This window comes from Dendrobates tinctorius, unplaced genomic scaffold, assembly GCF_039654945.1.
Source record: "Dendrobates tinctorius isolate UK_male_01 unplaced genomic scaffold, ASM3965494v1 ptg000060l, whole genome shotgun sequence".
NCBI classification, from domain to species: domain Eukaryota; kingdom Metazoa; phylum Chordata; class Amphibia; order Anura; family Dendrobatidae; genus Dendrobates; species Dendrobates tinctorius.
In genome coordinates this window covers 24,776,449-24,802,155 of record NW_027361728.1, presented here as the reverse complement: position 1 = coordinate 24,802,155, position 25,707 = coordinate 24,776,449, and the positions used below count along the sequence as shown (strand labels likewise).

The 25,707-nt window shown below is 43.9% G+C and overlaps 1 protein-coding gene across 3 annotated transcripts in view; it reads right to left on the bottom strand.

The window, feature by feature from the left end:
* The window catches only part of ZMAT3 (zinc finger matrin-type 3), a 112,540-nt gene that overhangs the window by 61,978 nt on the left and 24,855 nt on the right, over positions 1 to 25,707 (bottom strand). For 2 of the 3 annotated variants that reach the window (XM_073578807.1, XM_073578806.1), the window contains exons 2-3: positions 15,787 to 16,127; positions 10,768 to 10,869 (exon numbers count right to left, since the gene is read on the bottom strand). In XM_073578807.1, coding sequence (XP_073434908.1) covers positions 10,768 to 10,869; positions 15,787 to 16,059 — 375 coding nt within the window. In that variant the 5' untranslated portion in view covers positions 16,060 to 16,127. The remainder of the gene's footprint in view (positions 1 to 10,767; positions 10,870 to 15,786; positions 16,128 to 25,707) is intronic. The other variant, XM_073578808.1, reaches the window with a different exon arrangement.

Here is a 25,707-nt window from a genome sequence, read left to right as displayed (position 1 = left end):
TACAGACTGGGTGGACATGTGGGAGGCAGAAGAGGTGGTGGGCGGTGGAGTGGAGGGTTGGGCAGGGACTGTAGGAGCAGATGATGTTGATGGAAAGTTGTATGGGGAAGGAGTTTGGTACGGGGAAGGAGTTTGGTACGGGGAAGGAGTTTGGTACGGGGCAGGTTGCTGGAAGTGGGGAGATGTCTGGTACTGGGGAGGTTGCTGGTACTGGTGAGGTTGCTGGTATGTAATAGGAGGGGGAGGATGGAAAGTGGCTGGAGGGGGTGCAGATGTAATAGGAGGGGGAGGATGGAAAGTGACTGGAGGGGGTGCAGATGTAATAGGAGGGGGAGGATGGAAAGTGGCTGGAGGGGGTGCAGGTGGAGGAACTACAGTGGTGGGAGGTGGAGGTTGGGAGGTAACCTGCTGTAGAGCACCGTGGCACGAATGCATTACATGCATCTGCTGGGTAGGAGATAGTGTTGCCATGCGCTCCACAACAGACCTGAAAAAGGTGTGGTTTGGCGAAGATCTTGCTGCTGAATGCATGGTTTGCAGAAGTGTCTTCACCTCCAGAATGCTGGAGTTGATCTGCTGATAGCCTGCGGAGATTTGCTCTGACAAGACTTTTAGACAGTTCTGGAAAGATGCATTCAGATGCAAGAACTCTGGCGCATAACTCTTTTCCTGACCCCTCTGCCGCTGTCGCCCAGTACCCGCAGGTGTACTAGAGGTGGCAGGGGCAGAAGGGTGGGGTAAAGGGAAAGCGATCTCCTCACCAGCAGATTCATGTAATGTAGGCGGCCACGATGCTCCTGTGCTGGTGGATGGGACAGATGGGTCGAATGTGTGGGAAGGCTGGGAAGGTGCAGATGTACCGGGGCGGTCGAAGTGTCCCTCGGTGCCGGTCTCCTCAGGGATCGCCTCAGAAGGGTCCAATCGTGCAGGCTCCCGAGTGCTGCTCACCGTGCTGTGGAATAAAGAGAAAAAAAAAACAATTAAAATACTGACATGGTATGGCCCTGGCTGAAAAAAAAAAGTTACATCTAACATTTTTTTTCACATGTGGTGTGTAATATTTACCTTCTAGTGACCATTGTTTCCCGGAGGAACGACAGGGCTTGTGCGTACTTGTACTTGCTCCTGCGTCCTCCAGATCCACTCGGGGCCCGCATCTCTTTATTGAACTCCTTCTTGAAACGATCCCTCACAGACCGCCACCGATTCACAATTCTGTTCCCTGAAACAAGAAAGGAGTGGTTAGTATACAACATCAGTGTTTCCCAAACTCCAGTCCTCATGGTCCCCAGGGGTCATGTTTTCAGGATTTCCATAGTAAATAGAAATCCTGAACACATGATCCGTGGGGACCATGAGGACTGGAGTTCGGGAAACACTGGTTTACATCAAGCAACCGGTACTGTATATACTTACGCTCTTTAATCTGGGCCCGAACATCGAGGTCCTCCCAGCGGCCCACAAGGAGCGAACAGATTTCCTCCCAGAGTCGTCGGGTAACGATAAGGTCAGCGTGGCGGCGGTCAGCCATATTCCAGAGCGGCTCCCTTTCTCTGACGTTATCGATGAGGTGGTCCACATCGAGTCCTCCATCCTCACCGTCAGAGTCGGGAGCACGCTGTGAAGGCTGTTAAAGAAAAAGACAAAAATAACATAATTAGCCTCCACAAAAGAAATGAAATAAAAAGTGCAAAAAAACAAAGCAAAAATATTTATACTTACACGCTGGTGACCGCCGCGTTGCTGTCGCCGACGACCCTGGGAGGCACTGCGAGGACCTCTTGGCCGAGCACCAGATTGGGAAGACTAGAGAAGAAAACAAAAAATGTTATGTCTTTGGATGTAGGCATTTGTTTGCTGTGTGTGGTCTGCAGAACATTGTTTTCTATGTGTTGTGTGTAGTGTGATGTTGTGTTTCTGCGTTTGATGCAAAAAACTTACCAATTGTGAGCCCACTCCAAGTGTCTGTCCACCCCTTCCTTCTTCTTCTGGGAGCTCCTCTTCATCTTGTGAATCCTGTTTTGAAATAAAAGGCAATGAATAGACATATATTACAGAGATGATGGATTTTGGAAATAAAAACTTACCGTCAAACGCTGACGATGCGAGGGAGGGCTCCCAGAAGATGATGTGCTGTCTTCCTGGTGGCCACACTCCATGCCTGTGGGTGGTGTTCCAGCTGCTGCCATTGCTGCTGCTGCTGCATCTATTGGGCGGCTGTTGAATAAAGAGAAACAAAGGGCCAATGAATATCTTGATATTCAATAGCCCTAGTTTGGAGGAATGGGGGATTTGATAATTACCGTCTCTCATCTGCTGCTGGCCTCCCCTCCTCAGCATGTTCCATTTGCTGCTCCATTTGGGGTGGTGGTGGTGCTGATGGTGCTGCAGTGGTCTCCTGCCTTCTCCTGCTGCGCTTGGTTGCTTTCTTGGGTGGCATGTTGGGTGTGGCTGTGGGTCCCACTGTCTTGCTTTTATATATGTCTTGTGGGCAGAGCTACTGAGCATGCTCAGACCAAAAAAACCGGATGAAACGCATGGCCATCCGGCGCGATCCGGCGCAAATGCAAGTCAATGGGGGGGAAACCGGATCCGGCATTGCATTTCGCCGGATCCGGTTTCTGTCAAAAGCGCCGGATCGCGCCTGACGGCGAAAACCTGATGTGTGAAAAAGGCCTAAGACGTCAGTATGTCCAAAGACATACTGATAGGGAATTTTAGATTGTGAGCCCCGTCGGGGACAGTGATGAAAATGTGTGCAAACTGTAAAGCGCTGCGGAATATGTTAGGGTGGTTTCACATTAGCGTTTTTGTGCGCTGCGTTTGCGGCGCATCCATGCGCATGCGTCATGCGCCCCTATCTTTAACATGTGGGGCGCATGGACTTGCGTTTGCACGCGTTCGTATGCGTTTTGCAGCGCATGCGTCGTCTGGGCGAGTGCGTCGTGTGGCACCAAACGCAACATGTTGCATCTTTCTGGCGCCAATTTTCAGTCGAAAAACGCATGCGCACTCTTGAGCAAGGAGTGCGCCAAAAAAACACAAACGTCTATGGGAGCGCTTATGTGCACACTGACATGCGCACGACTGCGTTAGCGTGCGCTTGTGTTGTCTGAGCAGGGACTGTCTAGACCAACCCCCAAATAAAGAGACATAAATTTTGTGGGTGGGCATTGTTTTTCCTTCACTATTCTTCTGACTCTGGAGACGACAGCACAGCTTTGGGACATGTAAGTATACCAGCTAATGTTGTGTTTTTTTTTGCTGTGCAGTATCTTTATTTTTTTTCTGGTTTAATTTTATTCTTGCAGAATTCAGGAGGATCATGGCATCAAACAGTGATAATTCCCACAGTGGACAACCAAGTGAAGTGAGTAAGTTATCAACTGTTCCAAAGTATTCACTGTCACTTCTACACATGTGTAAAATTACTTTGTCCTCACAGAGGTCTTCAAGTGGTGAGGAAGGACAGGAGCAGCCAACTCGGGGCCGAGCATCGGTGGCAACACGGCATGTAAGTATTTTTTTTCCCTTTTTTAACCCCATGAGGAAGCCTGCAGCAGTGCCTGTGACAGATTGCCATTATCGTCCCTTCCGTAACGACACGCCCTATAAAACTGTCACGTTAGTTAACCCCTTTAGCGAACCACGTTAAAAAAAAAATAAAAAAAATTACAAACCAAAAGATAATGCTTTATTATCATAAAAAAGTGCTATATTGCGCAATCAAAAAGAGGATTATAAATAACCATGGTACCGCAGAAAACGTCATCTTGTCCTGAAAAAAAAAGAGCCATTACACAGCATATAATCAGCAAAAACATGAAAAAGTTATAGCGCACAGAATCAAGTGATGCCAAAAAAATGAGACCTCACATGACTCGATGGGTCAAAATATGTGAAAATTCTAGCTGTCAAAATATGGTGCTGCACAAACTATTTTTACAATAAAAACTGTCTTTTATTGTGCGATAGCTGTCAAAAAGCTGTCATAATTTTAAAAATTGGCCCAGGAATTTACATGCAAACCCGCCTTTGCGAGTAATGGGTTAAACTATTATATCATTCAAACACTCATGTCGTTTTTCAATTATAGGTTCCACAGCGGGACGAGGAAGAGGAGGTGAATAACGACCTCCTCATCACATCTGTCCATGAACGAGTTCCGTTGTGGGACAACCGTGATTCTCTTCATTCCGACGCAGTGGTGATATGGCGGCTGTGGAACGAGGTGGCCAAATCGCTGTGGGATGGATGGGACAAAGCCTCAGCTAGGGGTCAAAAGGACTTTCGTAAGTATTATCACTACGCTGCAGTGATAGAGTTGGCCGTGATCACACAACCGTGTGTGATGTTATGAACTCCTGCGAGTTTATTGCATCACATACGGTTGTTTTATCATAATCAAAATTGCTATTGTTAAATTTTTTTTTGTTCCTTTCACAGTGAAGAAAGTTAAAACTAGATGGCGTTCCATGAAGGACCGCTTCAATAGGGACCTGAGGCAGGAGGGCCAGGTTCGAAGCGGTGCTGGGGCAAGGACCAAGAAGTATAAGTACCATCGTCTCCTCAGCTTCCTGAGACCGGTCCTTGCTCGCAGAGTGTAAGTATTTTCTTGTTGGATTCCATTGTGTTGTGTTACCTAATCATGATTTGTTGTATTCCACAGGAGTTGGCGAATTTCAAATTGAAATTTTTTGTGTAGTAATGTTTCGTTTTCTTTTGTTTTCACAGAACCCATAGCAGCACCTTAGAACCTGGACCGGCATCAGGATCTGTCCTTCATGAAACACCATCGGACCCGTCCCAGACATCCCACAGCGAAGGGGTAAGTAGGCCTGTAGCACAGTCTGGAGAACCGGCAGCCGGTCCATCCGGTCTTCCCCTGTCCGAGTCCTCTGCCCCTCCTTTTTATGGCTCTTCCCGCCAGCGTCAGCGGGCTCGGACAGGCCACTCATGCCCAAGTTTGTACATTTGGGCACGGTCTTCCAGAATTGCTTCAAGGCGCTGGGTGACACAGTGCAAACTGGTTTTGCAAATGTCACCCGACGCCTTGAACAACTGGAAGTCGAGCTCCAGAGACCGGCAAGACATTTCTTTAGGCCATAGAGAAGGGCATGTTGGAAAACCTAACGCCAGAACTCCAGCTTACTGTGATGCAGGCCTGCAATGAAGCATATGTGAATGCTATGCAGCAGACCCGGTTCATGCAGCGACCAGCAGCGGCACCCTTTCCACCAGTACCACAGCTGTCAAGTATAATACCGAGTTCTGCTGCATATCATTGTGCGTCCACCACCATGCCCACGGCCGCCCAACACCACTACACAATGCCGGGTGCTGGGGACCGCCACTACACCACTCCGCCGAGTCCTGTTCATGCAAGGACGTCCACCACCACAATTCCTGCCCACCACACAGACGCTGGGTCATGGTCATACAAGGAGGTCCACCACCACCAGGCCAACCCACCAAACCGAGCAGACGCTGGTTCCTGGTCATGCGCGTAGGTCCACCACCACCAGGCCAGCCCACCACACCGAGCAGACGCTGGGTCCCGGTCATGCGCGTAGGTCCACCACCACCAGGCCAGCCCACCACACCGAGCTCACGCAGACGCAGGGTACATTGACCACACCCACCACCAGGCCGTGTACCCAAACACAGCAGAGCCACCGTTCCAAAAAAAGGAGAACTGTCCATGTATCTCCACCATCACCTCCAGCATCACCTACCCCTTTGTCTTTCCCTTCCCATGTTTCACCTCCCAATGTTTCAACGTCCAGTATCCAAGAAGTTCCGGCTAGTATACTTGGCAACTCCCCTTCGTCCAACTCAAACTAATAATGCTGACAAATTAAAAATTTTGTTTTTTTTTTTACACAACAAATGACTGTTCTTTGACTCTCCCGTCGCCGGCAACACACCGTGCGCCGTATACACAAAAGTTTTTTGACACCTCAGATTTCAATGTCAGTTCCAATGTACAATATAATCCTTAAAGGGAAGGTGCCATCCAAAAAAATTTTTTTCAGCAATTGAAAAAATGTAAAGAATTAAGGTTTACATTTTCTTAAAAAATATTATCATTTGTTTTTAATTTTGCAAAATATGAAAAATAATTTTAAAAAGTTTGGCATTTCCACTTGTTAACACTAGGGGGAGCAACTACTGAAATTTGGCACAAAAACCTAGTGTACAACTAGCTCACATTACTGCCCTGCAGAAATTATGGGCAGAATCTGCTGACATGGGTGTGATGTCACTCCTCTCCTCCCCTTCTGGGTGTTTGCTAAGTCAAAAGAGAGGATGACATCTAGGAACACAGTGAGCAGCCATTTTGATGGGGCCTGCAAAGTTAATGACTGTCTTTGCATGTGAAGTCTAGATCAGAACAGGCCATCAATCAGCAGAAATGGGTCCTGGATTTCTGTGGAGCAGACAGTCCATCCATGTGTATAAAACACAGCACTCTATGTACAATCCCTGGCACCGAACAGGGTGCCCCCCATAGACCAGCACACTGCACTCCTAAAATACTCTGTGCTGCTGTCACCCTGCTCCTTCCACCATACATCAGGCTCCTGTCGCCTCGCTTTCACACATCGCCAGGACAGGATCTGAGGAGAGGAATGGAGTCTTTGGTCACTGAGCATGGCAGGCAGCAAGGATTCTGGGAGCAGGGTGACAGCAGCACAGAGTATTTCAGGAGAGCAGTGTGCTGGTCTATGGGGGGCACAGAGGGAGATATATGGGGAGGAGTAGAGTGACAGCACCACAGAAATCCAGAAAACATTTCTGATTGATGGCCTGTTCTGATCCAGACTTTGCATGCAAAGACCACATTCCCCTCCTCAGATCCTGTCCTGGCGATGTGTGAAAGCGAGGCGATAGGCACAGTCTGGGGTGACGCTTGGAAGCAGGATGGGGGGAAATGTAGCCATTCAGTAGCGATAAAAATGAGATCCCTCTCTTCAGCTGCCTCACCAGCCCTCCCCTGACTGCACCTAACTATTACCCCTGACCCGTGTGCAGGTGCTCAGTCAGAACCACCCTAGAATGGGTCCCCTTTCAGCAGATAATACTGCCATAGTGTTCTCACATAATACCACCATATACTTCACACATAATACCGCCATATAGTTCATACACAATACCACCATGTAGTTCACACATAAATCCAGCAGGGTGACAGCAGCACAGAGTATTTCAGGAGAGCAGTATCACACGGGATAGGATTAGATACACGGCTCAGCAGTCAGTATCACACGGGATAGGATTAGATACACGGCTCAGCAGTCAGTATCACACGGGATAGGATTAGATACACAGCTCAGCAGTCAGTATCACACAGGATAGGATTAGATACACAGATCAGCAGACTGTATCACACAGGATAGGATTAGATACACAGCTCAGCAGAAAGTATCACACAGGAGAGGATTAGATACACGGCTCAGCAGTCAGTATCACAGGAGAGGATTAGAAACATGGCTCAGCAGTCAGTATCACACAGGATAGGATTAGATACACGGATCAGCAGACAGTATCACACAGGAGAGGATTAGATACACAGCTCAGCAATCAGTATCACACAGGTTAGGATTAGATGTCCAGCAGATGGCCAAGTGTTTTGAAACAGCAGGGAGCAGCTCCTCCTATATTTTGCAAGAGCAGGGGCTGCAGCTGGTTGGGTGTTTTGGAAAGAGCAGCTCGGTCTCCAGCAGCTCGTCCTGGTTCCTCTCCTGCAGCTGGTATGTGCAGAGTGAACATCCAAGCCGTTATGCTGGAACAGTACAGCATCCAGGGCTTGCAATGGAGTGTAAATGGAGCTAAAAGGAATGCACTGAGCTCTAATAAGATGGTGCCTGGCCACACCTACAGCTGTGAATTGAGCTGCCCACAGAGGCGTGCCCAGTTCACTCCTGATGCTGCTGCAATGAAAGAGATAGGGTCGGGAGCCGACTGTTATGTCTTATGCCCAGGGACTGCCGTAAATGAGCATGGAAAGTGTCGTTCAGCAGCCAGAAAGGTAAGATGGCAGCCCCCAGTGGCTGCATTAATACCGTACAAAAAACAAACCATACACACCACTGAGTCAAGCTTAGGGGACAATATCTTTTTATACTAATTTTTTTTTACACTAAATTATGAAAAAAGACGGCACCTTCCCTTTAACTTTTCTTTGTTTTTAGCTCACCAGCTTTAGGTATCTTTCATTGAGCTATGAGGTGTCCAAAACAACACAAAGAGGAGGGGGTCAGATCACCTTGCCAGTTGTCGGCACTATTGCACTCAGGATAGTACATTTTTAGATTTATTTTTATTTAAATATGTTTTCAAAATTTCACAAGTGTTGGAAAATTTCACTAGGATTAATGAAACATAAAATGGAAATTTTTGTTTAAAAAAAGGTGTATTTTATTGGTAGCAACATTACCAAAAATGGTAGTAGGTTTTTTTATGAACAGCACAGAAAAGTTACTATAATAAGGCCACAAACACTATACCATTTGATCTTGCCATGACAAACTCCCAACATCGGAAACAAAATAGGCCGCAAATCTATCCCTCATTTGTCCTATTTCAACTGTTGACCTCAGAGGGTGTTGCTGGTAATCTGGCAATGGGTTAGAAAGAGGTTCATCAAGTTGAACGTTGGGTCGCTCTTTAGCCATGATGTAGTTGTGGAGAACCACACACGCCTTGACCACCTCATCCACTGTTTCAATTTTTAGATTAATTGATGTTTGCAAAATGCGCCATTTTGAGACTAGGATACCAAAGGCGCACTCCACTGTTCTTCTTGCCCTGGACAGTCTGTAGTTAAAAATCCTTTTAGTATGGTCCAAGTCACGAGTAGAATATGGTTTAAGGAGATTAGCGCACATCTGAAAGGCCTCATCCCCAATCACAACAAACGGCATTGCAGGTCCTTCAGTGATGGGAAGTGGTTGTGGCTGAGGGAAATTGAAATTATTCAGATATAATCGCTGGCCCATGTCTGAGTCTTTAAATGTTCTCGAATCATTAGCACGTCCAAATGATCCAATGTCCACGGCCAAAAAGCTGCAGTCCGCACCGGCAATGGCCATGAGCACTATTGAAAATTATTTTTTATAATTGAAGTACTGAGATCCAGTTCTTGCCGGTTTGGTAATCCGGATATGTTTGCCATCTACTGCTCCAATACAGTTGGGAAAATCACAAAATTCTTGGAATTTGGCAGCTTTGTCCTTCCATATTTCAGGGGTGGGTATTGGTAAAAATTCAGCACGAAGAACGTCCCACAAAGCCCGGCAGGTGTCTGCAACAATCCCAGAAAGTGTTGAAATTCCTATCCGGTACTGAAAATGGAGCGATGTTAATGTCTCTCCAGTAGCCAGAAATCTAATAAAAAGCAAAATAAAAAAATAAGTACATTGCCAAACAATAATAGTTATCAGAGGCATTTAGTTTGAAATATTACGTACCGTAGAGTCACCAACAGACGCTCCTCAGCAGGAATCGCTCTGGTGATGGCTCCTTCAACGCGTCGAAGCAAATAATAAAAACTGTCTTGACACATCCTCGTGTAGTCATAATATTTGTCTGGATTGTTATTTTGCTCGGTGAATAAAGAGTGGTAAGCTCCAAAGCTCTCCCTGACTTCCACAATAGGGTGTCGCCAAAATCGTCTACGCTGGCTTCTCCGTCTTTTTCTCTTCCGTTTTTCGTCACAAGCTACTACAAAAGCAAAAAACAAGCCAAGATCCAAATCAAGATTGCGGTACAAACTATCCATTTGAAGATCCATCTTGACGCAGGAGACAGGAGCAAAATGGGAGGATTTCTTCTCTGCAATGGTATATTTACAGTAATCTCATGAGACCCGCCCACTTATGTCCCATTGGTTGTGTTTTTATCATTGAATTTCACATCTGTCCTTTTTTTTTCCTTTGATCGCATGCGCATAAAAACGCAAACACATGCAAAAAACGCATACGAACGCGTGTAATCGCTGCGCTTTTAAGCGCATGCGTCGGAAAAAAGATGCGTTGTCATGCGTTTTTCACACGTTTTTCGGTGGACATGAAACGCCGCACACAAAAACGCTAATGTGAAACCACCCTTAGTGCTATATAAAAATAAAGATTATTATTATTATTATTATTATGACGCAGGGTAAACTTTTGGGCTCCAAGTCAAGAAGCAAGCAGTACAATGCTTTTTTAATATCATCTTTCACAAATTGACATACAACATATTCTTTGCAGTTGCAGACTGTATAGGAAGGTGAAGCAAGCTAAACTTTCCTAAATAGTGAAAAAACGGTATGCCAACTATTAACCTAATAGGCTTCCTGGGGTCCATAAGGTCTATAGGGGTCTAGGACCCATTAAGCCTATATAGGATAAGGGTGTTCTATTCAAATAAATAGGACAGTTGTTCGATACTCGCTGATCGGGGTTAGTGTGTAGACGAGATGTCATCACCACTGCGGACCTCCTTATGCGGAAGTAATCGGCACGGAATAACACCAGTGAGTAATAAGAAAGTCAAATTGTGAATTTAAGGGTAAAATAGAAACATTGGTCCAAAGAAGATCCCCTGATAGATTACATCAATTGGATTGGTGATCAATGTTAGGTTGGCTTGACCCCCATTGGTCATCTATTTAGTGGATCAGCTACGCACCAGCATTGCTTGCACTGCACCGCCTTATACCTTTAGTATCACACAAGATTATTATTGCCGCTCAGTCCCATTCCACTTGATGGCACTTACATTTGGGGATTCAGATGATACTGTGTGTAAAGTGTGCCTTGATGACGCTGGACAACTACTCGATGCACTGAAATTCCGTAACTTCTTGCTGTGGTTTTTGCCCTAGAACACATAGGTTACATTATAAATATATGGGTATACATCTACACTACATAATACACAATCATGGCCGAAAGTCTTGGCCCCCTTGAAATTGTTCAAGAAAATAAAGTATTTCTCCCACAAAATTATTGCAATTACACGTTTTGTTATACACATATTTATTTCCTTTGTGCGTAGTGGAACAACACAACAACAAAAAAATAGAAAAAAGGGCAAATTGGACATAATTTCACACAAAAAAGCCCAAAATTGTTGGCACCAAAACTGCGGGTACGAAACTGCTTCAAGCACGTGATGCTTGCTGAAACTCACCGGTGGCAAGTAACAGGTGTGGCAATATGAAAGTCACACCTGAAACCAGATAAAAAGGGGAGAACTTGACTCCATCTTTGAATTGTGTGTGTGTGCCAAACTAAGCATGGAGACCAGATAGAGAAGAAAACTGAGGACTTGAGCACCAAAATTGTTGAACAATTGTTACTCAATATAATCATTAAGTTTACAACCCACGGCACTACAGTTAATGTCACTGGACGTGGACAGCAGAGAAAAATTGATGAATTGATAAAAGGTTGCAACAAAGGATAGCTGGGATGGTGCATAAGCAGACCCAAACAAGTTCCAAAGAAATTCAAGCTGTCCTGCAGACTCCGGGTGCATCAGTGTCAGCACTAGCTATCCGTCAACATTTGCATGAAATGAAACGCTATGGCGGAGACTCGGGAGGAACCCACTGCTAACAGAGACATAGAAAAGCTAGACTGCAGTTTGCCAAAATGTATGTGATTAAACCAAAATCTTTCTAGGAAAGCATCTTTTGGACAGATGAGTTTGGAATCTGTTCATGAAGAACAATAAGACTGACAACAGATGAACAGACGGGGCTGTGGCTCAGCTGTGGGTGTCACTACTAACTCCCAAAAATGAGGGGGGTTTTCTCACAAACTCAGTCACATCGTCTGGTAAAGTACACAGCTCTAAATTGAAACTATGAAAAAGGTACAAAAATGAAAATGTTCTGAAAAGTGTGTTGGAATCAGAGCTGAAAGCCACAAAGCATACTAGTTTTTGATGCTTCTTTGTGGCTAGGTATGTGGCACTGCAGATGCATGTCTTTCTCAGAGCCTGGTCACCCTCACTGCAACCAAAAATAATTTTTTAAAAATTACATTATAAGATGCACTGGACCATAAGAAGCACCCCAGATTTTGGGGAGGAAAATAGGAAAAAAATGTTTTAAATAAAATTGTGGTCAATCTCATACTGTAGTTCGATTTTACGGTAGCTTACGTGGGAAAGTTGCTGTGGTGGAGCAGGGTCAAAGCCTCTGCTGTGTGAATGAGACAGCTCTGTGTCACTGATGTCTTCACACAGCAGCAGATTTGGTGCAGTGTATGTGCGAGCACTGTGTCTCTAATGACTCAAATACTGGTGGGAGCAGCCTGTCCAATCCGCAGCTGTAACAGTGTGAAGAGTTGGGGGTGTATGTATGTATTGTGCTGCTTTCACAAATACAGGATCACTGCTGTGTTCTTTCCAATGCTGAAATAATGATAAAGATGAGTGCTGGTGCAGTTTACTGCCAGCCAATGAGTGGGCAGTGGGTGGTGCTGGTCACTGGAGCTTGCTGGGAGTTTGGAGCTTCGCACATACACTGCACCAAATCTGCTGCTGTGTGAAGACATCAGTGACACAGAGCTGTCTCATTCACACAGTAGAGGCTTTGTCACAAACAGATTACATCAGTGACTGCCATCCCCTGTGCAGATTAGAAGCTGCAGACCCCCATCACTGGCCATCACACAGTCTGTTCTCACTGCTGCCAGCAGCCTGGGACAGTGAGGGAAGGAATTACTGATAATGAGTTATGTATTGTAATCATGGAGTGTCGCAGAATACAGGACGATTTCCCTCCTCCTCACTAGTTTCACTTTCCATAGATAACTGTTCAGTGTGTGTCTGGGGGAGGAGCAGCTGCTCTCTGCAGTGAGGCTGCTGGAGGGGAAGAATTCGTTACTGTGTGATGAGGGCTGCTTCATGTGGACGGGGAGGGCCTGTAGCTATGGAGGGTGGGGTTGTTGCTATAAAGGGCATGTTTTGAGTAGAGTAGGAGGTTACGACTAGTTCTCATTTCAATGCCATAACACACCCCCCCTTGGACGTTCTGTTCAGAATATCTAGAAAACCGTCCAAACTATTGACAGAAAGTAAATTACATATTGTCATAATTCTGCAGCCCAGATATGTACTGAGATTATGTGAAAAGCCCGGACAACCCCTTTAACATAGGCAAAGTGGTACAACCTGAGTGGTAGCAGTACTGGCCCCAACGCACATTTCGCATTTAGCTTCTTTCTTATATGTTTTTTATATATGTGTTTTGCATCAATAAAGAACAATTGTATATTAACGAGTTGAGAGTGCAGCAGATTTATGCCTCGCTTCAGACTCTGACGGCACAGCTGCAAACCACCCGCTTCTTGTTGTCAGGACATTGTCTGAAGAAATCACACTCCAGGGAGCTCCTTTGCGCTGGGTTGGGTGTGCTCATTTCCTTGGCAGGGTGAGCAGTAGTAGCCGACATACTGGCTACAGGCTGACAGCTGTGCTTTTCCACCCTGCTTCCTTTTTGGCTGTGATGCTGGGGCAGCGAGACAACCTCCGAACTGAGCATGTCACTATGATGACCTTTGCTTCATGTGGGGTCTCATCATCCCCTGCACCATCTTCAAACGACTCTGCACCCCTGCCCTCCTTCCCGGTCGGCACACTGCAAAAAGACGCACCAGTTGGTACCTCTGTTTCCTGATCCTCTGTCATGTGCTGCAGTGTTCCGCTGACCGTGTGAACTGGCCCTCCCATGTACTCATCCTCCGGCATAACATGTTATTGGGCATCAGTGCACTCAAGTCTCTTTCACTTGTGGGGCAGGGCCAGGTGAATGGGCCATGGAACCACAGCCAGCGGAGTCTTCAAACAGCAGAAGAGACTGCTGCATGATTCATGGCTTAGCTTGGCTGATTTGCAAGGGGGTGAGGTAGAAAAATATTCATGACCATGGTCCTCAGATACCAAATCTGCGCTTTCTGCATGGGAACGGGTGGAAGACAATGCCAAGGAACTAAAGTAATTTTCAACCATCCAATCCACCATCTTTTCAGCATCTTATGGCCTCTTCATTCTGCCATCATTACTCGGGCCTACAAAAAGATGACGAATGTCCTGGTGCCTGCATGTAACAGAGGAAGGTGTTGTACTTTGGGACGTAACAGGTACAGAACTACTACATTCCCTCCCTGCAGCAGCTCTGCCATCACAACTATCCGTAATGGCCAATCACAGGCAATCGCCACATTGGCATCGTATTTATCGTCAATCAGAGCCGGTGTTTCTTGTGCTGTCTCACAGATGACAGCGTGGGAAACACCAGGTGTTCTGGCTGTCAAACAGTAACATAGACTTCAGGGAGAAGTCCGTGTTCAGGATCCGTGGGTACCGATACTTGGTGTTCAGTACGGACCCTGAACATTACCGTTCGGGTTCGCCCATCCCTAGTCATTTTGCCTCGTGTAATTGTGTTGCCTTTATACATGTACTGATTCTTTGTTATTTTACTGCTTTTAGTTTCACCGAATAGATTTACTAAAGTTCAGTAAACTTACTTCAGGAAACAGTCTTCCTATTGGACTATAGTAGATCGGTTTAGCTGCATGTCCGTGTAGCAAGGACAGAACAGAGGGACTGAATACAAATGCATGTCACAATGTTCAGATTTATATATTTCTTTAAATAATTAGAAAACCATGCTTCATTTCCTTTATACTGCACAAAATACTTGCTAATTTGTGTTGGTATATCACATAAAGTCAAATAAAAAACATTTAAATCTGTGAATGAAAAGTGAAAAAATGTGGAAAAGTTCACGAGGTATGAATACTTTTTCAAGACGCTGTATATCTTGTGTAATATTAAATACCTGCTGTTTGTATACATATGAGTCCAGTGAGCGGTTCTACTCTGTAATTGACAGCTTAATGCATAAAAGGAAAGACTATCAATCACTGAATAGGACCCACCCACTGGACTCTTATGCATACAAACACCAGGGATTTCAATAAATATTATGTAAGTTTTCCTTTATAAATGTATATAAGTATAAATCTGATCAGCGCCTCCTTTATAACATTCTGACTGCAGATCAGGTACCAATTTTAACACAACAAGTTCCCTTTAAGCTTTCTTCTGTGTGCAAACCTTAACATGAAGACTTAGCTCCTATCACATCACTTGTGGGGCATCACTGGTCTCTGCACACCAGGTATTCTTACAACGTGCATTGACAGTGCGCTCTCTTGCCGTTTTGCTACTTCTAATATCATAGTTCGCGTCGGAGAGCACTGTCACTGTGTATAATGCAGAGTGACAAGAATCTACTGGAAGCGACAACCGACACATGCTCACTAGAGTATGGACTAGCCCAGCCAGTGACATTGACGTCACTGATGAAGCTTAATTTCAGGGAGGGGTCAGAGCCTACGACAGTGACAGCAGCCTCTGTCCCCTGATGGCGCTTTGTTTGAATATCTTAGCATGCCCTGGGATTCTCAATCGAGCATCATCAAAGAGGAAGTTGAAAAGAAGTAGTGAGGGAAGAATAGGGATTTTTTAATTAAAGTGTAATAGAATAAAAAGAGTAGATTATGTCATCAAATAAATAGGCATTTAGAATTCAAAATAACGCGTTTCGGATCACCCCTTTAAAAGACCACATATATTCAATTTTGCCAACAATTTTTAAAGATCTGAAAGCTCTTTTACCCAAATGTCAATCCATTACCAGGACAGCTAGTCTCTAGCAAAGTCTGTACACTACCAATGTATGCCAGGAAAAGCTTTAAATGCCTCCGCTCTCCTTACCTGATAGTGTGCCTGAGCTTGCTGTGCAGAATTTAAAGTGACATTACACAGCTTACAAGAGAGTGGCTTGCACAGGTCTTCTAAGGACGGATCTTGCTCCACAACTTCTTCCTGGGTGATTTTTAGAGATGGAGGAGGAGATGCGAGAGCAGGTCTTCTGTCTGAATGAGGCTGCACAGGAAGTACCAATTGCTTATTGCCAATTCCTATGGTGGCTGGAAACACAGACAGCTCTGTTTGAGGTGGTGGCCGGGCATGCTGTAACACAATCATTTGTCTGGGTATTGTGTAAAGTCAGAATTGAATGAAGGAGTTTCCTTTGCCAGTGATTGTGAAGATTACTTGAGGGAAAAACAGAAACGACAAAAATAAAAATTAATAAATTAGTCCTTAAGACATTTATCCAAATATTTTAAAGATACTTTGCTAGAGTTAATTAATTTAAATAAAATCACAACACAATTTTCATGCATTTATATTGTAAGCACTAGCTTTATCGAGAAGGTCCTTCTATTACTACATCAGGAGGACAGGGTTCTCTGACTGGGACTGGCTGCTAGGGAAAATAAGGAAGGAATCTTTGGTTGAACAAATGACAAATTAGCCCCCCCCATGAGAGCTAATATGGCTGACAATGGTAGTTGTCTCGACTGCTAGGAGCCCAACTGATAGGGAAACTGGCAGTCACAGTGCTTGGCTTTCTCCATCACTCCCGCAAACAATGGAAGGAGATGCTGTGCACACATGCAACCGTGCCACTCCATTCAATCTCAACCAGCATGGAGAAAAGGTGATTCTGGTGATCACTGGGGGTCCAAAAGGTGGAAGAGAAATCAGATATTTGTCATCTCTCCTTGGAATACATTTATATTCTGAGAAATATACCATTAAAAGGATTCTACAGGAGTTGAAAAAAAGAATAAAATATCAAAATGAATAAAAAAGACATTTAAACAGGGAAATTATCTTTGTATAAATTGTATTTGTTAAAATTACCACTGTCTCGTTAAATGACAGAAACCTATGCAAGAATGCCAGTGAGCATGTGCAGAAGGTAGCTTTGGTCCAATGATTTGCAAGTAACCTATACCGTGATTTGTTAAGCTTTCGCCAGGTCACAGTGACTGCTCAATATTTAGAAATACAGAGTGGACAGCAGTGTGAGCAGCCTCTTTTGGTATTTGCAATTTTAAATCAATACGACAGAGTGGAATGTTGTGTGAGCAGCCACTTCTTACCTCAGCACCCTGATATCACATTATTATATCATAAAAACAAGATGGACAGCAGTGTGAGAGGCATCTTCTTACCTCAGCACCCTGGTATCACGTGTATTATATAAGTAAGACAAGGTGGACAGCAGTGTGAGCAGCCTCTTCTTACCTCAGCACACTGATATCACCAGTATTTTATCAGAAAGACAAGATGGACAGCAGTATCAAAGGCATCTTCTTACGTCAGCACCCTGATGTCACCAGTATTATATCAAAAAGACAAGATGGACAGCAGTGTGAGCAGCCACTTCTTACGTCAGCACCCTAATGTCACCAGTATTCTATCAGAAAGACAAGATGGACAGAAGTGTGAAAGGCATCTTCCTGCCTCAGCACCCTGGTATCACCAGTATTATATAAGAGCAGCAGTGTTAGCAACCTCTTCTTACCTCAACACCCTAGTATCATCAGTATTATAAAAGAAAAACAAGGTGGACAGCAGTGTGAGCAGCCTCTTCTTACCACAGCATCCTGGTATCACCAATATTAATTCATAATACCACAGCATCCTGGTATCACCAATATTAAATCATAAAGATAAGGTGGACCAGCAGTGTGAGCGGCCTATTCAAACGTCAGCACTCCTGGTATCTCCAGTATTAGGTAAAAAAAAAACAAGGTGAACTACAATGGGACCATGCAATTCTTACCTCAGTATCTCAGATACTTTCAGAATTAGGTACAAAAAACAGGGTGGAATAGCAGCGTGAGCAGCCTCAGCCTACTTCTGCTTCCCTGGAATCTCCAGTACTGTATCAGAAAGACAGGGTGGACAGCAGTGTGAGCATCATCTTTTTACCTCAGCACTCCTGGTATCTCCAAGTACATGCATGAAGGGGGAGATGCACACAGCTGTGGCAATGCAGAAAACTCAAAGCAAGTCCATACTGCCCATGTTTACAAGCACTTGTTCAATTAACATTGTAAGACAAGTATCTTTTCGGAGTAACAAGACAGCAGACAATTGAATGTTATATAGTGATTACCCACACAAACCAAATAACTGAAGCGATTTGGAATGAATTGAGGCTTGAATTGAGGCTTGCAAGAGATGTCAAAAGCAATAATAAAGGATTTTGGGGATATGTCAAAAGTAAAAGAAAAGTCAAAGATGCTATAGGATGTTTACAGGATAAAAATGATGAAATGGTAAGACAGGATGTTAAGAAGGCCGAACTTTTAAATTCCTATTTTGCATCTGTTTTCTCTCAGAAAGGAAATGTAACATCAACTGTTCTTCACTGTCCTATTAAGGGAATAGAAGAATCCAGGATATCTATAAACAGAAAGATAGTGAGGAAACACTTAGCTAACCTAAATGAATTCAAATCTCCAGGTCCAGATGAATTACACCCCAGAGTACTGAAGGAGATAGCAGAAGAAATTTTTGAACTCCTCTCCATAATCTTTGAAAATTTTTGGAGAACAGGAGAAGTCCCAGAAGACTGGAGAAGAACAAATGTTGTTCCTATCTTCAAAAAGGGGAAGAAGGTGGACACAGGCAACTATAGGCCGGTGAGTCTGACTTTTATACCAGGAAAGATCTTTGAACAAATTATTAAACAACATGTATGTAAGTATCTGGATAAGAATGAAGTGATTACACAGAGTCAGCATGTGTTTGTAACTAATACGTCATGTCAGACTAACTTAATCTCCTTCTATGACAGAATCACTGATCGGGTGGATCAGGGAAATGCTGTAGATATAGTATATCTTGACCAGCAAAGCATTTGACAAAGTATCTCACACAATCCTTATTGAAAAAATGGCCAAGTATGGAATGGACAAGGCAACTGTTAGGTGGATTCATAACAGGCTTAGTGATCGGACCCAAAGAGTGGTTGTAAATGGCTGCACATCCAGTTGGAAAATGTCTCAAGTGGGGTACCACAGGGCTCTGTCCTGGGCCCTGTATTGTTCAACATCTTTATAAACAATTTAGATGAAGGAATTGAGGGTAAACTGATTAAATTTGCTGATGACACAAAGCTAGGAGGGATAGCTTATACTCTGAGAAGAGAGAGAGAGGATTCAAAAAGATATAAATAAACTGGAGCAGTGGGCAGAAACTAACAGAATGGTTTTTAACAGGGAAAAATGCAAAGTACTACATCTGGGCAATAAAATGAAAAAGCATATACAGAATGGGAGGAATAGGGCTAAGCAACAGCACATGTGAAAAAGACTTGGGTATACAAATAGATCACAGACTGAATGTGAGTCAACAATGTGATGCAGCAGCAAAAAAGGCAAATGCATTTCTAGGATGTATTAACAGAAGCATACAGTCTAGATCACATGAAGTCATTATTGCCCTCTACTCCTCTTTGGTCAGACCTCATCTGGAATACTGTGCCCAGTTTTGGGCTTCACATTTTAAAAAAGACATGAACAAACTGGAGCAAGTTCAGAAAAGAGCGACCAGAATGGTGACCGGTCTGCAAACCCTGTCTTATGAGGAGAGGTTGCAGGATTTGGGAATGTTTAGCTTGCAAAAGAGAAGACTGAGAGGAGACTTAATAGCTGTCTACAAATATCTCAAGGGCTGTCACATTGTAGAAGGATCATCTTTATTCTCATTTGCACAAGGAAAGACTAGAAGCAATGGGATGAAACTGAATGGGAGATGACACAGATTAGATATTAGAAAAAACTTTGACAGTTAGAGTGATCAATGAGTGGAACAGGCTGCCACGAGAGGTGGCGAGTTCTCCTTCAATAGAAGTCTTCAAACAGAGGCTGAACAGACATCTGTCTGGGATGATTTAGCGAATCCTGCTTTGAGCAGGGGGTTGGACCAGATGGCCCAGGAGGTCCCTTCCAACTCTACGATTCTATGATTCTAGAACTTTATATTTTCTTGCTTTATTTTTTTTTCTATTCCCGAAGAAACCATTTATGCATATTATGTTAGGGGTTGAATAAAATATTAAATGGGCCTATAAGCTGTACAATTTAGTAAGGAATATGACGTACAACAAATCAAAGAATATATTATTATGTTTTCCCCATTACAACATGTACCTTTGTATTTTTACCTTTTCAGTAAACAAGTTAACTCCACAAATTGAAGCCTAGTTTATTACCCTAGCACATAGCTGTGGTAATAGCGCCCATCATGCAGAATACTTACACCAAGTCCACATGCAAAGAGAACAAGTCCGTATGCCAGGAGGCCACTACAATGATTAGCAGACCCATGCCAAACCATGACTGTGTCCACTTCCAGTTTCATCATTAAAGAGGATCTGTCACCCTTTTTATCCCCTATTAGCTGCCGGCATAGACATCGGGGGCTTATCTACAGCATTCTGTAATGCTGTAGATAAGCCCCCGATGTAACCTGAAAGAGAAGAAAAACACATTATATTATATTCACCGAGGTGGGCGGTCTGGTCCGATGCGTGTTGCGGTCTTGCGATGACGTCCTCTTCTCCCATCCTGAAATGGCTCCGACGCAGGCGCATTGCTCTGCCCTATTGAGGGCAGAGCAGAATTCTGCAGTGCGCAGGCGCCAGACCTCTCCCGACGCCTGCGCACTGCAGGACTCTGCTCTGCCCTCAACAGGGCAAAGCAGTGCGCCTGCGCCGGAGCCATTACAGGATGGGAGAAGAGGATGTCATCGCATGAAGAAGGGAGGTGCCGGACGGGACGGCGACACCCATCGGACCGGACCGCCCACCTCGGTGAGTATAATATAACATGTTTTTCTTCTCTTTCAGGTTACATCGGGGGCTTATCTACAGCATTACAGAATGCTGTAGATAAGCCCCCGATGTCTATGCCGGCAGCTGCAAGGCCAAAAAAAGGGTGACAGATTCCCTTTAAAGGGAATCTGTCAGTAGGATCTACGCTCCTATATGGTCATACAGGTCATAGAAAGTTTAACAAAATGATACCTTGATATCTGTTGTCTTATTCGAGAGTAATCCGTGTTTTTTCTAAATATGTAAATGAGCAGTTAAGATCTATGGGCCGGACACAGATCTCCCCAAGAATCTGCATCCAGAGCTAATTTTCAATTAAAGGGGATGTTAACGTGAGACACATAGATTAGGAGAGCAGGCTGTCTCACACTGCTATCGCCCCCTATCGATGCAGATCAGTGCATGATCTAGCTCAATTACATAGAATGATGTGGACTTCTCTAGAAAAAGACCTCCGATCGCAGATATCATGATATTATTTTATTCAACTTTCTATGACCTGCATGCCCATTTAAACGGCTTAGGGGAGTTGATCCTACTTATACCCATCAGACTAAGAGGTTACTCTTTAAAGGGAAACTAACTTTTTGATCACATGAACTCTGACCTCGGGGATCTTAGTAAACTTGAATCGAGCTTTCAGAGCCCGAGAACGCGATTTTGCAACCCTATCCTGATTGTAGGGTAGATTCACATGTGAGGCCTCCATTTATTGTCTGTTGACAGCCAAGTACAGTGCTAGGCTATTTCCAGCAGTCCCATAGACTGTCTATGGAGCGGAGGAAGTGTGCACCCTTCTGCTACATTCAGGACAGAGCTACAAAGCTATGTTCTCAGGTTCCATAGATCTGATCTTGGGATTGCTGAATGTCCCAGTGATTGAAACCCCAGTGTTCAACAATTTACTCCCTATTCTACATATAGCGAATAACCGTCAACATTTTCTCTGCACACATCATCAAGTTCAACGGCAGATAATGATGTTAATAGTCACAATACTAAACACTGACATGTCAAAAATAAAGGAATAGGAATTTGGTTCATTCTCAAATGTCTTCAGTTCCCAACATCCAGACCTGACTAATTAGGCGAGCAGATTCCACGGTTGCATGCAGAGTGCATCTACATCCCTTCTGTGCAATCTAGAACGTTACATTCTGGGGGTCACTTATTTTAAGCCTTAATACAGTTACACAGCTTTGACTATGCAAACCAGAGACCAACAAATATGCAGAGCAGTCCAATAACATTTCCTTGTGATAAAAAACAAACCTGAGTCAATTTACACTTCCTGGGCCCAGCACTGTGTCTGCAGCGCTGTCCCCCCGACACTGTTGACTGGCAACAGCAGCGAACAGGGCTTCAGCCGCTGAGCTCAGTGATCGGCTGCAGTCTATACACAATCAATAGAGAAACACAGGAGAAACAGCAGTAGGTCATGTAAAGCATGGTTTGCTTTTTTACAATGAACTGAGCCAACAGACAAGTTTTTTTTTTTTATAAAAAGGGGAAAATCCTTTAATGAGTTGATTTATTAAGACTGACGATTTGTGCGCCAGTTTTGATGCAGAGATACAATGGAGTTAGATGCGCCAAATTCAATAAGAGTTGTGCATTTCTTAATGAATATCGCACCTGCCATGCACCAGACAGGAGTATCCTCTAGGATTAAAGCATGTCTGCTCTAATCAGCACCACTTTTGTGGTGTAAATTTTAATGAGTTTGTCAGCGCACACAAGGTCATGACCCCTATGCTAAATTCCACCCACTTGGCAGAGCTAGGTTAAAAACATCAATAGCTGCAAAATGTTGGTTGCCACGGTAACAGCTCCCCCCACACACCGAAGGCCTCATGTCAGCCATGTGAGATGTGTTATGAAGCTGACTGTTGGTATTGCAGTGTATTGTATAGGGGTTTATCCCCTTCCCAACATGGCTATTTTCGGTTTTCGTGTTTTCAATTTATCCTCTCTTTCATCAAAGAAGTTTATTTCTCCACTGACATAGCCATATAAGGGCTAGTAGTTTTTTGTGGGATGAGTTGTACATTTGAATGACACCATTCTTTTTATCATCTAAACTGTGTTCCAAATTATTATGCAAAAAGAGTTTAGGAGTGATAAGGTTAGAATTTTTTGTTTGTCATTTAAACTCATTGATGGTGATGTGTGTCAGGGCTCTTTATATCACTGAAATCAATTGCAGATACCTGTGCACATTAGTTTGGCAGGGGTGTCCAAATAAAGGCAAGACTACTTAAGAAGGCTCTTCCACATTATTAAGCAGCCTACATTTTTTGCCAAAATGGGAAAGAAAAAGGATGTCGGCTGCTGAGAAGCAACAAATTGTTTAGTATTTAGGTCAAGGCATGACTACAATCAACATTGCCAAGACACTTCATCGTGATCATCGCACAATCAAGAAGTATGTAGCTGATTCCCAGCACACACGTGTGCGTGCTGATAAGGAAAAATTGAGGACTCTTTCCAACAGGCAATTGCGTCAGGTTAAAAGCAGCTGCAAAAATGCCTTGTCATAGCAGCAGACAAGTTTTTGAAGCTGCTGCTGCCTCCAACGTCCCCCGAACAACAAGATGCAGGGTCCTTCAGAGGTTTGCAGCTGTGCGTAAGCCATCTTGTCGACCACCTCTATCCACTGCACACAAGAAGAAATGGCTCCAGTGGGCCAAACGATACATGAAGACTGACTTCCAAACTGTTTTGTTCACCGATGAGTGCCGTGCAACGCTCGATGGTCCAGATGGATGGAGTGGAGGATGGCTGGTTGATGGACACCCCATGAAAACTCGGCTAAGGCGCCAACAAGGAGGAGGTGGAGTAATGTTTTGGGCTGGAATCATGGGGAGAGAGATTGTCGGCCCCTTTAGGATCCCTGAAGGGGTAAAGATGAACTCCATAATCTATGTGGAGTTTCTAAAACAGCACTTCCTGCCATGGTTCAAGAGGAAGAACCGAGCTTTCCGCAGCAAGATCGTTTTCATGCATGATAATGCATCGTCTCATGCTGCAAATAACACATCTGCATCTCTGGCTGCTATGGGCATAAAAGAGGACAAACTTATGGTGTGGCCACCATCTTCCCCTGACCTCAACCCCATTGAGAACCTCTGGAGCATCAGCAAAAGGAGCGTCTATGATGGCGGGAGGCAGTTCCCATCTAAGCAACAGCTCTGGGAGGGTATTCTGTCCACATGCAAAACAACTGAAGCACAAACCATCCAAAAACTGACAAATTCAATGGACGAGAGAGTTTAGAAGCTTCTTTCGAACAAGGGGTCCTATGTGCAAATGTAGCATCACCTAGAATAAAGTTTTGACTTGAAAACTGTTTGATTTCATTCTGTAATAAGCTGATAATGCTTATAATTTCACAATTGACCATTTTTTTGTTCAAAATAAAAATAAAAAGGTTGAAAACTCTGCTGTGCATAATAATTTGGAACATGCATTTTGAGTGTTTCTTATTTTTAAAAATATACTGTTTTCATAGGCAGTTTGTTCAAAAACATTGCAATTATACTAGAATATTAGATGACTGGAAAATAACAATGACTGCAATTCATATGGGTAATTTAGAGAAAATATGAGGAAATATTTTTTGCATAATAATTTGGAACACAGTGTATAATATAATACTAGGTGCGTCACTCTGTCCGAAGCCTTTATAGACTTTATAGACTGTGCAAGCGCGACGTGCCTGCGCAGTCTGGACCCCACAGTTACGCCTCCGGGGATGAGGATTGTGGCCCAGGCACAACAACTTACCTATCCGGTATTGCCGCGGGGTCTCTTCGGGCTGGAAGCCGGGACATGAATCCTCCGTCGGAAATGACGCATGCGTGTAGTGCACTTCAGGAACCCTTTGCTTTTCTATTTGGATTTCTACGTTGTCTACATAGTTGTTCCGAGCACCTGTTGCAGTTACTGGTGAGCTGGCTAAATTCATTTTTTTGGTGTTGTCTGGTTGATTGTGGTGCCCCCAGGATTTGTTCTCATACTACATATGAATTTATATTTCCTCTAAGACATTATTGTGTGCACTATTAAGTGCAATAATACCATGGCTACTAATCTCAGCAGAGATCGTTCCAGCAAAGCTGCAAAAGTTTTTCCAATGAGTTGGATACTACGGTTGCTACACCTGGTCTCAATGAAAGTCTCATCAAATTGGAGAAACTTCTCACGCAAGAGACCCTTAACAACTATATTGCAAAAAACGATACCTAGGGGTTTGCGCATTAAGAAACTCCCGACGACTGTTTACTCAGATGAGTTCTCGAAGGAGTGGAATGTCATTTTGAGCAATTGCTCATTGAATTTAATGAAACTGATTCTCAAATATGAGGACATTAAGTTGAAAGAAATTCAAAAAGGAAATAGAAACGGTTAACTTTTCATTGACTGAATTCAAATCTTTGGCACAGTTTGACTCCTTAATTGCCACTATGAATGATAAAATCAAAGCATTAGAAGATGATACTATGGATCGTAAAAAACGCAAATTTACCAGAGACTTGAATGATTACTCTACTGATAAGGTGTATGAGTGGGGCAGCTGGGAAACCGGCAATAAAACACCCAAATCTATATTAAAAAATAGCCATGCTCAGTACAAACGTAACAACCAGAAATCTAAGGTAACCAAGCCACATGTGAATTTTTTGTCATCTGACCCGGAGTCATCTGATAATTATCACAGTGCATCGGATGTCTCATTAAACAAGAGTTTTTCTAATGCCCCAAAAAAGGATTTTCGCCTGCCAAAAAACATAAAAGGCGCGGGGGAAGAAAGCATTGTGCAAGATCAGGGAATAGCTACCCACAGGAAGAAATATCAAACGAAGTAAAAGGATTTACAAATGTATTAAATTTGTCCTCTAGAGATTTAACTCCTGAACAAATACAGGTAATTATCT